This window comes from Lactuca saligna, chromosome 4 (genome assembly GCF_052625555.1).
Source record: "Lactuca saligna cultivar CGN05327 chromosome 4, ASM5262555v1, whole genome shotgun sequence".
NCBI classification, from domain to species: Eukaryota; Viridiplantae; Streptophyta; class Magnoliopsida; order Asterales; family Asteraceae; genus Lactuca; species Lactuca saligna.
Genome location: NC_136420.1, coordinates 86,702,091 through 86,716,753, shown reverse-complemented (window position 1 = coordinate 86,716,753; position 14,663 = coordinate 86,702,091). Strand labels below are relative to the sequence as shown.

The 14,663-nt window shown below is 35.0% G+C and overlaps 1 protein-coding gene across 1 annotated transcript; it reads right to left on the bottom strand.

The window, feature by feature from the left end:
• Positions 1-11,427: 11,427 nt before the first annotated feature.
• LOC145038663 (uncharacterized) lies at positions 11,428-13,273 on the bottom strand. The gene is made up of 3 exons (XM_078986946.1): positions 13,065-13,273; positions 12,080-12,145; positions 11,428-11,737 (listed from the first exon to the last, which is right to left on the bottom strand). Exons 1-3 carry the CDS (start codon positions 13,110-13,112, stop codon positions 11,690-11,692), a joined length of 162 nt encoding a protein of 53 aa, XP_078843072.1. The 5' UTR covers positions 13,113-13,273; the 3' UTR covers positions 11,428-11,689.
• Positions 13,274-14,663: the final 1,390 nt, after the last annotated feature.

The window sequence follows — 14,663 nt, the reverse complement described above, 5'->3', positions numbered from 1 at the left end:
TTCTATTGCGCCAAACCATTGCTGAGTCAGCAGCAATAAGCATATAGGTGAGATCAATAAGGGTCACGTCGTGGTTCATCATATAGTACTCTCTTACGAACTCACTATACGAGTTAGGAAGTGACTGAAGAACCCAATCAACAGCCATCTCTTCACCGACAACGAATCCCATCATTCTTAACCTATCAATGTGTGACTTCATCCCTAAGACGTGTGCACACACCGACTTTCCTTCTTTATGTTTACTTGCCAAAAGGGCTTGAGTGATATTGAATCTTTCAATTTTACAATCTTGTGGGTTAGGGAGAATAATTGGAGGAGGAAGAGAAAGTGAAGCATGATTTCTTGTTCCTCGATCGAATCGTGGAATATCATCTTCATGTGGAATGCTTGTTCCACGGGATTTAGGAAGACCATAGTTGTCGAACTTTGACATCTACAAAATAGGAGAAAACAAATTCAAGTTAGTTGATCGATTGAGTCCTTAGTAAATCACCTAAATGAGATACCAAGGCTAGGACCCAACACAATACGCTACAACCTAGAAAAGGGATGCCGTAATCTAGTTGCAGAATATTTGTTGGTAAGTGAATGACGATTCACTAATTTCCACCATGAAAAACGAAAAGGAAATTTAAGTTTTAAATCTATGAAAACTCCTAGATCCTTTGAGATTCATTGAACATTTCAATGGCATGTTTAAATCTCGATATGCCCCTCTTGTTTGTGACTGGGATGCCGAGGATCACAAAGCGGGTGTGAATAACCATGCAAAGTTACATGGTGCCCTCACATGTTACAATCACCTATTCGATGTGTCGGTAAACCACACACGCTCCACCGAACTATGACAAACATTGAGTCACCCTTTGCTACCTTTGCTTAGGACCATTTAGTGTGCCGGTAAACCACACACGCTCCACTAACGTCTTTGCAAGGGCACAAAGTGTAATTTCATGGAATTGCATCAATTCACTTTTGCCTAAAGTAACTAAGATTGGGAATTTGAAAAACATTTAGTTACTTTGTATTTCATTATACTTATAATGGAAGGTTTCGTCCTATCCTACCCGTTCGGCTAACGACCCTCCACTAGTCAAGAGTGCGGTGGGTAAGAGTTGATACCCATTCAATCGTCATTTTATAGGTAATTTCCTTAAACACCCCTTATAGACCAGCTTCGTGAATGAGGCTTACTAACGGTAAGACTAACTTTTACTCATACATATATATAATGTTAGACTTTTAATGTTATATATAGTATAGGGTGTATTTTATACTTTTAAAATACTAGGTGGTCAAATTTAACAATTATACTTTTAATTCAATTAAATTGTAAACCTAAAATTTTATGGATTTATTAAATCTCTTTTAATTATACACCTTAATCAATTAATAAAACCATAAGGGAGTGATTTGAACTTTTCAAAACATTACTAAGGTATTAGAATTTAACATTCCTAATCAACTTTTAAATTCCAAAACTTGAGGGCAAGTTTTGAAACCTTTTTCAAAACAGTAGGGTTTTAACTATTTAAATTTCAAAACTTCAAAACTTTTGGGTTCAAATTTAAAATATAAAACCTAAATGGGAAAATATGAAACTTTTCATAACAACAAGGATCAAATAACAAATAATTTTAAATTAACATTTAATCACATAATTATCCATATTTGATTTATTTAATGATTTCTTTCAAAACAATTTATCAATTTACTCAAAATAATTAAACAATTATCTTATAAGGAAACAATTATCTTATTAATTGATAAATATCTTCAATTAGATCAAAAATATAGTCAAATATATCATATAATCGGATTAATATTGATCTTACACAATAAGATAACTATCTATATGCAAAAACAGCAAGAAATCCCGAGATAAGCACTATCTGACGAGTTGACTCGTCGAGTCAAGCATGGACACGTCGAGTCACCCTGGACTCGGCGAGTTCAGGTATGGACTCGGCGAGTCCAGCCTCTAGAACACCAAAAATCGAATTTTTTAGATATACAATGCATCAATACAATTGAAACCATCCTAGTCTCTGATACCACTAATGGGTTTTGATCATAAGACATCCTATGTGCTCATACAAACCCTAATGCTTGGATCTAGGTTTCTCTATTGTACATGCTTTGAATCCAAGACTATAAACCCTAATTCTAGCATATGGAAATCGATATTAACTTATAATTAGGTTTAAGATATTACCTTGATTGTTATGTAGCAATAAAAATCCTAATTCCTCCTTGAATTGACTTTGGAAGGCTTAGAGTCACAAGTGTCACTCCTCTAATGGCTTACAAACACCAAGAGCAAATGGAGAAGGTATAAAGAGAGAGGAGAGAGGTAGGAATTCGTCCTTAGGACTTCTTGGGAAGGCTTAGACGAATTCATGAGCCTTAGGGGGTTTATATAGGTGTAAAGATTAGGGTTTTAGTCCTTATCCTTATCTAGTTGCTTGCCCACCAAGTAACCATAAGATAAGTCTTAGAAACCCTTATCCTAGTCGAATTCTAAGGCATTATCTCCTTAAGTTCGTTCACCCTATATTTAAGATAATCCTTACCTTATTTTGTAACTATCACATAATTACAGATCATCCCCTCTAGTTTAATTAATTACACTTGATCACAAAATTAATTCCTAATTAATTATTGACCAATATTAATTAAACAAATATGATTTCTCCTTTAATATATTATTCTTATAACATATTAATAAATCATAATAACCTTTCTCTCTTTATTTATTTCTCCAATCAAGTTGCTTTGGTGAAGGCAACCCAAAATGACCATGCACCATCGGGTCAAGTACATACCAAAATAGTTATGGACTTAGACACTAATCCAACACATACTACCTGCCACATCTACCCATACTTTCCACACGAATCATTCCAGGTTTTCTAAATAGTTTCTCAACCTCCTCAATCACCAATCCCGTCACGCGTGTTCGCTCCCCAGTGAAACACTCTCCTCTAATAGCATACTCATCTGACTAAGCTCACTCCCTAGGCTCTTCCTAGGTCCTCACACTTCTCTACCATCAGATGCTGAAGAACTCTTTATGATGTCAGCCATCTACCTCCTAAATATCGTCATATTCACTTAGTAGTTGACTCCCATCATTGAGAGTTCCACAAAGCACGGAGCAAGCAGCATTTGGGCATCGAAGAATCTCCACCATCACGTAAAACCACTCTAGTTTACAACTCTATTTGCTCTACTCACACTCAAAAGGTGTCACCGAACTTAAGCAACTCTACCCCACGTGGGTATCTAGCTACTCTCTCAGTAGGCTCCTTCAATGCTCATCTAGGTATCTCTCCTAGATTATCTCTTAACTCAGAACTCCCTCTTTAGGTATCTAACTACTCTCTCAGTAGGCTCCTCCAATGCTCATCTAGGTATGTCTCCTAGATTATCTCTTAACTCGGAACTCCCTCTTTAGGTGATTCCTGCTAGATACTCTTACCCAACACATACTCAAGGCACATAATAGATAGCAACAACTCCTAGGCTAAGGCATCACAAATCAGGCAACTCCAGCCCTAAAGTATGAATTACTTAGCATATCCTCTAGCATGCATAAATAGTATCTCATAAGTATCTCATGACACAAAAATAAGGGTATTTTGGGAAATCACCGTTCGGACTCTAGCTGATTGTACACACTGCTCCTCCTCATTTTCACTTAGAAACTCTTGCTCGTTTTAGAAATTTTTTTCTTTGAAATTTTTTCTCAAATCCTCAGTTTGAGTCCACACATACCCGATGGTGCATTTGAATCCCTCAAACCAAGGTTCTGATACCAACTTGTAACACCTTAAATTTTCAAATAAAATTTTCATTTAATATCGCTGAATTCTCTTAACACGTTTCACAAAAAAAAATCTCATTTATTTAATTTACAAATTTGCAACTCCATAATTGTTTGATTAAAATCCAGGATCTTCAAAACATAACTCTTTCACTGGTGTGTACAATCAAGTCAGTGCCTTTCCCACGATCCTGATAGGAACCTGAAACACATAACACATAACATGGTAAGCACGAAGCTTAGTGAGTTTCCCAAAATACCACATACAACACATTATCCACTTGAGGATGTAACTCTGTAAGACCCTCCAGTCTATGTGTCTCAGTGGGACCCTCCAGTCCAACGGCTCGTTGGACCCTCTGGTCCAGTCTCAATGAGGACCCTCTAGTCTCACAACTTGTTAGACCCTTTGGTCCGGTCTTGGTAACACATAATATAACATATATATCACACAGAAAAATGCATAACTCAAATAAGCACATAAGACCCTCTGGTCACGCATAATTACCACTCTAGGTAAAGTATAGTGAGAAAACTCACCTCGCAAGCTAGCATGTAATAGTCTCGTACTCAGAAATCTCGAACTAGCCTCCGCCTAACACATAGGATAACATTTCTAATTAATACTCTTATTCATACTCATACACCAAAGGTTATTCTTGTTCTCTGTCAAACTCTTGAAGTGGATAAAGGACCATTTTACCCCTCCATGGTCTACATTACTCGTGATTGACCCAACCCTAAAGTCAACAGAAGTTAAACTCGAGTCAATAGTCCATGTTTGACCCGAATTGTCGAGTGCACTCTTGCGACTCGTTGAGTCCCCTTGTTTCCTCAGAAGTCTCAAGAAATTCCAGGTCAACTCATCGAGTTAACCCCCAACTCGTCGAGTTATCGCAGGATCAAGCTCATCGGGACAAACCCTCACCGAATCGTCGAGTCAGGCTATGGACTCGGCGAGTCCCTTTGATCTGATTTATCATTCAAACGTCCAAGGTCAGATCTACCACACTAGACTCTAGATCTAGTCCTTAAAGACAAAAAATCTGTGTAAAGTCTCGACATTTACGCTAATGCATGGCATATATGCCCAAAAATGCCATTACCAAGTCTTACAAAGGGTTAGGTGCTCAAAGTTCAATCTCTAGCTCAACAAAATTCAGGTTTTTGGGCTCTCAAGACCCTCCACACTTCAGGTCTGTGGTTTCAACCTCAAATCATACATAAAAAGACTCAATGACTCTAAGAAATGGAAGAAAACCCTAGAAAACCCCCATATCAAGATCTCCCTAGAAGATGAGCAAGTCAGCATATTTACCTCAATCAAACACTGCTGAATCTGAGGATCCAAAGCTTCCTCTTATCCCAACCTCAATACTCTTCACTTGTCCTTCAAGGAATGCACCAAAAACGACTAACTTAGCTCCTCACTCATTTTCTAGCTCTAATGGCGATTAGGGTTTTCTCTCAGGAGTGTTGGGTAACTGGTGAGGCGGAAATGAGGCACAAGTTCCCTTATATAGGCCCCAACCCCGGGAAATTAGGGTTTCTTTGCCCAGCACCTACTCGACGAGTCATCTCTCTGAATCGTCGAGTCCACTCATTAATTCCATGCTGGCAACTCGACCCTACTCGGCGAGTTGGACTCACAACTCGTCGAGTCACTCCATAAATTCCAAAATTTAAACACACAATAATATACCTGAAATTCTGAATGTTACAAAAATGGCCCAGTTTTCTAAATTGGGCCGAAACCCTTTCATGGGCCTTACCCCAAGGTCCATAAATATTTATAGCTCAAAGCACCAAAATTTGGAAAGCCTAACAAAACCCTAAACATCTAGGCCCAAACAAAAGACCAAATGACCGAGGCTCACTCTACTGACTACTCGGAGTGTACTCAGCTCGTACATGCAACATACTTGCCTTAGGGCTTGTACACTAAGCGTACCTGCTTGTACGCCCAACGTACCCTCGCATTCAACCATCTTCCCCTTTTTGGCTCTTAATCCCTTAAGACTTTATTCCAAAACCTAGATCTCACTTCCTTGGGATGATTTATCACGTAAAGTTGCTAAGTTTACATGCATGCATGACTTAATGAAGCTATTAAAGCTCAAAAGATCTATAAACTTCACACCAATTAAAGCACCTTCAGTCTTCTTTACTTCCATCAAAAAGAGTAAAATAACCATCGTATTCTTCTCAAGAGCTCAAAGACACAACCATGGAGGCTAAGGGTCGAGATTTAGGATTTTATGTGTAACGTCGTGAATTTTCACCATGGGTTTTTTTTTTTTTTAAACATTTATTTAGCTGAATACGTTTGCGGAAGACTTAGTTTTTAAAACATTTTCAAATCACAACATTACCTCCAAAATCAAAATCATGATTCTATATCATTTAAAAGTAAACAAAGTACTTTAAAGTAAAGAATCAAAACGTGTCCAATACTGGTACCATTAATATAAATCTACTACCAATAAGAATCCCTCTCACCAAGGCCAATCTTCTAAACTACCTGCACCAATCAAGGCACAAAAAAGAAAAGATACAAATGTCAGCTCCTGCCGAGTGAGTTCATAAAGTTGCACATAAAACATACAAATCCCAAATGAGTCAATCATTCATTTTATAATGAAGCATATAAATGATAGACAAATACCACTTAGAAAATGAGCGCATATCATAATTATTCAATTACATATTCAACCGCATACATGCATATATGTTTAACTACAATTCTACCACATAACATATATGATCAACCAAATACCACATAAGCAACCTTTAGTTGTTCAACCTTTTATTAATAACCAACCTTTGTTATATATTCAACATTTTAATATGCAACCAACCTTTTGTTACATGTTCAACTTTTTATTAATAACCAACCTTTGTTATATATTCAACCTTTTAATATGCAACCAACCGTTTGTTACATGTTCAACCTTTTATTATATCTATCCAACCGTTTGATAGAAAAGTGTCTCTTAGTGCAACCTAACCCATGAGAAACACCATGTTCACTACTTGTGTGCACGCCCAGCCGAATACTCTAAGTGGCTCATGACTTCCACCCGAAACACTAACCGCGTGACTCCACTTTCGCTACTCCGACTTTGCAAAGTACAAGTACCCCGCGGTGTCGTTCAGGATCGGTACAAACAGTGGCAATTCCAACGATACACCTCCCGATTCCCACATGATGTTTGGGTTGGCCGCGAACGAGGGACCAACATCACTCTAGCCCACGAACACCGAAGTATCCGCAAGCCATGTGTCACACGGTCATCTAGAAAGACCGGCAACTAATCAACGTTGTGGCTATAGCTCTTCCTATAGGTACTCTTTCAACCTAGTAGGCACCCTCAATGATCTGGATAAGGTTTTAGGAAAAGATCATGAACTACCCAAACCCTCTACGTATAACCCCGCAATGTCATTTATAAATTAAGCAAGTCATATAATGCATACCATATAAATGTGTATTAAACATGCAATGTATTCATAACCAACACATCAAAACATAACCATACATCATATTTCAAGCAACTTAAGCTAGCATGTCATATACATCAAGTACATCAAAGTGTAAGCAACATAGCAAATACATCATATCATGGCATTAGCACAAAGCATATATTAGCATCACCAATATCATATCATCATCAAGCACAAGTAATGACATGGTCATCCTAAAGTGAATCAAATCACCATCTACGGATTGCATGTTTCAATAATGCAACCTTAATGAGTTAAAACTATGAACTCACCTTAGATTGTGATTAAGAGCCATCCTATTTGCCATCCGTAAGCTTCATAAATAATTAATATGACCTATAAGTAAATATAAATTCGTTTAATTTAAAAGGCTAAACATGCAAATCATAAGTTTAATAAACTGTCATTAAATACTTATATTTAGATCGTATCAATGAAACCTAATTGATATAATTAAGCTAATTATTATATGATTCAAAAAAAAAAAATACCCATAACCATTTAACGAGTATAATACCCACATGCTTCCTAGTTCCATGATATATTTAAGGCCCATCATTCCTAATTCCATAACCTTTTTCTTCTTATATTTGTTTCTTTACTGATTCTTATTTTTAGTTGTAATATGTCAAGGGTTTTACAACATCACAGATTTATAAATATATTTTATGGAAATTTGCATTGATCGATTCAATAAGCAATTAATTTCCATAAGGAAATGTGGACCTCAATTTTTCTTTCCATCTAATTCGTGTCTGTCTAAGGAAGAATTGTATGCCACAATATGGGTTTTCTAATTCCAGACTGGAAGGCCAACTTAAAGCGACAAATTCATCAACTGACACGTTAGCCCAATTTAGTGTGAATATATTTGATTGCCACATTAGTTTAATTACAGTTATCACTTACGACCATTTTCAAATAATTCATAGATTAACCTTACCACATCCTAAATTTCTTTGTGTTATCTGTCTACGTATATCCGACATATTGAATATACAAACATATATAGGTTCATATAACATTATATTATTATATATACATGCATTATTTTAATAAAATAGTTCAAGCAAAGATATAGGTACCTCTGACCTCGCGAATAGGACCAACTCATGTTCCTTCATCCCTACTCAGCCCCTCTTCCACTATAAACGTAGATACTTGTCTCGTCTTGCCGGAAAAGCTTCACAGCCTCATTGTCGCTGGTTGTTACTTTGATTTTTCACAGTTTCTCCAGAGCGATTCGTAAGGGTGTTCAACCATAAAGGTGGCGGTCGGAGTTGCAGTTAGGTGCCGGAAAACAGAGTCGTTTCTCCGGAGTCTCTAGCCATGCTGGAAATTTGCACCACCATCTCGACACTCTCTCAGTTTCCCACGATCTCTATCTCTCTCGTCATATACTACTCACCGAGAGAGGATGATGAGCACTTAATTGGGTTAAGAAATATGGGTCGTAACCATCGGGCAAGAGGTGAAGGAACGTCGGGAAGAAATGGACGTTTGGTTAATTGTGTTTTTAAATGCAATTTACAGCTTATATCCCTTAAGTTTCTTTCTCTTATTTTCTTATTCTTTTTTTTTATTATTAAAAGAAACGATAGAAGCATATTTACTAGCCTTAAATGGTTTTAAATCCCACATTTACAACATTAACCTTCTAACTTTGCTTAATTATTCATAATCCACCCTTTGTTTTTGTTTGAATTAATTCTAACCCTCCCTTATATTAAACATTTGATTCATATAATTTAATTTAGTTATAGAAATTATAAAATATTGATTAATTCATATTAACCTTTTTTATTTAACTTATTTCATTTCATAATCCTAAATCGAAATTATTTTACTATAACAACTATTCGAGTAACGAAAGACTAACGTCACTAACGGAATGATTTTTGGGTCGTTACATTATGGCAATAGAGGTTGATAAAGAGGCTAACCCTAGGGATTTTAAGGACCTTGTATAGGGTGCAACACCCTAAAATTAGGGTTTCTTAATCCCCTTGTATGCTAAGCGTAACCCTCGTACACCCAGCTTACAAGGCATTGCATATGCGACCATATCTGCTTAGTACGCTCAACGTACGCTAGTGTACGCCCCGCGTACTCGACCTCGCATTAGTACGCCCTACGTACTCCGTATGTACGCCCCCACATACTAGGGTTATAACTTCTTTATTATAAATCTGATTTCGACGATTCTTATATCCATGAAAAGGTAATGAGAAGCTCTAAACTTTTATCAACTCATACATGCCTTAAAATTTCTCGAATAACAATCTATTTTCCATAAAAACTTGAGCTGATGCTTTACCAAAATACTCATTGGCTACAAAATACAAACCGAACACCCGGATCATCTAAATTACGTCACCTACACCCAAATGGGAAACGATTTGGGACAGGGCGTTAGAGTTACACTATGAGATTCTGTTTGTTATTTAATTGGTGGTTATTATCTGTATGATGTTATCATAATGTAGCTTAAACCGGTTGTTGTTAGGGAATGGAGACTTATCAAATGAAATGTGCATGGAAACTCGTGCTCCTTACAATGGTGTCAATGTGACCATAGGATGTAGCTTAAACTGTGTAACCATATTAATGAGCAGGATGACGGTGTTAAATCTCCTTAGAATCATAATGAGATGGATGCTAGAATATCAAGTATTTAGGTTGCATTATACTTCACTTGCAACGATTCAAAGGTCTAGATAATTCATTATAAGTATTTAATATTTATTTATAACAATATAAAACATGTTTTTATGAAATAACTTTGTAAAAGATTATAAATATATGTATTTGTTTTAAGATGGTATTTTTGTCATTATTAATCATGTTCATTCCATTCAATGCATGTGTCTTGTCTACCAAACAACATGAAGTAATTGTTCATTACATTCCATAAATGTAATCAAATATAACAATGGATTGGTAATAATTCATTCTATTACCTTATTCATTCAATTCCTTTATATGTTATGTTGTATTTTTCTTATATATGTTATGTTGTATTTTTCTTATAATTATATAGCAACTTTATTCGGATATTTTATCAACTGAAACATTTTAATCATCACAAAACGATGGCAACGGGACGGGTTTGGGACGGGTTTTGGTAATCCCGCCCCCGTTCCCGAATTTGAAAATCGATCCCATCACCGACCCGATTCCCAACGGGTACCCGTTTACCAAACACTATTGGGTCTGCGGGTATCCCAACAGGTTAACGGAGATCCCAGTTTAAAATTCAAATTAAGAATAATTTTGATGCAATGAGAATACAAAACCATTAGACTTAGCGATGCATGCATAAATTCATATCCAAAATAATTTTGATAATTTACAAAACCATTAAGAGCAGACATAATTGTTCTGATACATAAGTGGTTACTAGTGGCAAAAAATAAATAAATAAAGGCACTAGCATTTATAAACCATAATATCACTATTACTCTAAGTATTATGAATAAAAAAAAAATGTCAAAAACACTAGCACTACAAATAAACAGGAAGTTATCTCAAGAAATTATCTTTAAATCATTCACAACAAAAAGATAACTCAAGGATATATATATATATATATATATATATATATATATATATATATATATATATATATATATATATATATATATATATATATATATATATATATATATATGAACGGTTTCAAGTAACGGGTTTTGGTTTTGGGTAATCTGAACGATTATTTTGTTTACCATCCCCATAATCAAACCCACAAAATTTTTCTAAAATCATATAAAACCCAATCCCGACCTCGATTAACCGACCCCAAACCCGATCCTAATAAATCGTTTTTTGGTTTTCACCATCGGGTTTGGTTTCTTTTGCCATCCCTACTAAAATTGTCTTATTCTGCATTTAGCACACTTAGTTAGAGGTATAATAAAACAACATGGTTTCTATGAGAAAGATTCATTTAGAACTTCAGAACTAGTTAAGTCTCTCACCCAATAAACTCAATGGATAGACTAAACGGAAAATTAAGTTAGAACTTCAGACTCTCACTTAACTATCAAACAACCTCTAAGTATTTTAAATAAAGAGGCTAAAGATTAAAATAATAAGATAAACAGAGATAACTATTTATTATTTTCAAAACCTACAAGTGCATCAAGATCACAACAAAGATGAATTCAAAAACTACAAGTGCATCGAGACGCATTAACCCGATGATATAAATTCAAGACATTTTCTTGCCCATAGATAGAAATCTCAAGTTCTCAACTATTTATTATTTTCTACCAAAAATATACTTCTAACCCAAAAAACAGCCAAAATCATATCTATAAGAAACCGAAAGAATTATTTCATATTTTACTTCTTCTAGCGGTGTGCCTTTGCCTCGGCTTTTCTTTGTGACTTTGCCTTCGCCTGTTAATAAAAAATAAAAATAAAAAGCATAACAATTAACAAGCATCAATAAAACGGTGTTTAAAAATTTATTTGAAAAAATCACAGCACAAACATTATTAGTTAAGTCGCTAAACTGATAAAATATGAATGCTTTTATTTTAATTTTTAAACGGTTTAGAAAAATGTTAGAATACATAAAAGTATACCTTACTTTCATCAATTTAGCCACTAGATTAGTATTTTTTATTATTACAATTACTGGGTAAATCAATAAAATATAGCAATTCAACTCTTCAAAATTGATAAGGGCATAAATAATATCAAGAAAGATTATTGATACAATTCAACTACAACTATTACCTTAAGGTATTTGAGCTTGATGCTACCATAAACTACTCCAACAGAGAAGGCTGACACACGTGCCACCTGTAATATCAAGATCCAAATTAATCTTAATCCCATGACTCAAGAAATAAAAAACAGATAAAGCCAAAAAGAAAAGCATTTATATCACATATAAACAAAAATCCAAAACCATAATATGCCTTTGCAAAATGTGTAACGATTGACTTTTTGAACCATAGTATTTTGGATATTCATTGCAAGTAAACCATTATTTTTTTTTAAAGTGAAATGCACATTTATGCAACAACAAATAACCATTTTCCCATTATACATGTCGTTTCATTGTAGAAACAAAATATGTTACCAATTACCAGTATAATCGGTTGCAACAATGTAAAACAATACAACATTGTTGCATAATTTAATAAAAAAAAGTGTAACATTGTTGCATAAATAAGCATCTGTGGAATGAAATGTTGGTGCATAAAATGGGAAAGTATTCTAGCAATTGTTGTTACAGAAATGCAAAAAAGAACAATGCATTCAGAAAAAATAAATGATTTTAGATTTCTTATGTGAATTTACATTTCCACAATCTATACAAACTCCACAATTATCGTAAGATGGAATTTGCGTTTATCATTTTCGAAAGGACAAATGGACAATGTTTTCTATGCAACAGAACGTTGATTTTAATGTTTCAAATGCTGATTAACTCTTTGAAAATACAATCACTGCAAATCTAAGAAAGTAAGACACAAACAAGCACAACCTACGTCACATCAAATCAAAATTGAACCGATACATGAGACGCTAAACTCGGGATAATCAATTGAAAGACAGATCACACAAATAATCACATTTATTTTCATGTCAAATAAACTAAAGGTAGAGGAAAGCAATTAAATCAAACAGTTTGCACGAAATCGACGCAAAAAAAACACAGAAATATACAGTCGCGGAGTTTAAATCGGTGAGCGGAAATTGTGAAGATTTTTACCAAAGCGAAGGTGCTGGTACCGGAGTAAAGGCCGGGCGGTGGCGCCATCGGGAAAATGAGCAGAATCGTTGATCGGGAAATGGAAGAGTAAATGAAGAGATCAGTCGCAGGTCATAAGCCCTAGAAGAATTCGCAGCATCAGATGTTTTATTTTGTGGGTTTACGGTATGATTTGTAATCAGGTGTGGTCATGTCTACCATAGCGAGACCTAGTCGGGGTATGCAACATTCGTGGTGGTTCCGGCTATTAAATCGAAAAACTAAAACCGGTAACACTCATATTTTTAGCAAAACTTATCATTTGGTAGAAGGTAGTTACCACTATGTTATTTTTTTAATATACAAAATAAATAATTTAAAATAGCATTTTTTTTAAAAACTTAAAATTCATTAAATTTAAAATAAAAATATAACACATCAAAAAAAAAACATAGCAATTCAAATTACAAACCTAGAAATTAAAAAAATAAATAAATAAATAAATAAAACATAGGAAAAAAAAAAAGACAATAAAATTAAAAAACCTAAACTAGATGTTATATTTTTTTACAAGCTCCTCTTTGACTTTTAAAATCATTTCTCGTTCACGTCCGGATAGTTGCGTTGTGGTTCTCGTTAAAATAGACATGACACGAGTTTTTCTTTCTCTTGTGCAAAGTTCAAATAGCGCTCTAAGGAAGACTTCAAACCGTCCATTTTTTTATAGTTTCTCCACGTCTTCGGAAGTAGTTGTCGCAGCTTTTCCCTTTTGCTTCGCCTTGTCTCTTCCCATGGGACGAGTGACTCTTGGAACCTCAAAAGACTCATCTTCATTGAAATCAATCCCGCTATGCGCATCGGACGATGGACTATGTGTCGTTTCAGACGTTTTGGTTCTTTTAGACGAACCACCCGTAAATATTTGAGAAGATGTCACATCCTGCCATTTTTTTGATAATTTTACAATCTCCACACATGTAAAAATTTAAATGGCGCCCCTTTTGTTCCTAATACATGAGAAGAGATTTTTGCAAAACGGTATCGTCGTTTGCACCACTTTTCCATTGTCGTTTTACACTCGAAAACAACCCGTTGAACTCCATCACCACTTTGTTAACATTTCGCCACTCAAAATAAACTTGGTCTTTTCCGGTAATTACCAAGATTCATCTCGTTCAGAAATTGTCGCGTGATTTTCCGGAAGAAAGTTCGACAATCCTCGTGACATCTCCATTTTCACTGCTATAAAAGACCAATTTATTTATGTCTTATTTTGAAAATCAGAGTATTTTTTAAAGAAATATGTTTCGGAATTTGTTCCCAGAAAAACATGATAAGTACGTTATCAAAGCATTTCCGAATAAATGTATTTTATTCATTTTAAAACATTGGGATGTCATTTCCAATATAGAAACATAAGCATAAACAGACCTTGCATTCTTTTACATTAGTGATTTTCATCTCCTTTAATCTCTCAGTGTAATGTAACTTTGTATCGACGTCTGTGATACAAATAAACTGAGTGGGTCAGGTTGGAAAACTTGGTAAGTACATAGGGATTTCAACCCCACAATGTTATATCATATTATTTAGAACTCATAAGTACACAATTTCACCATA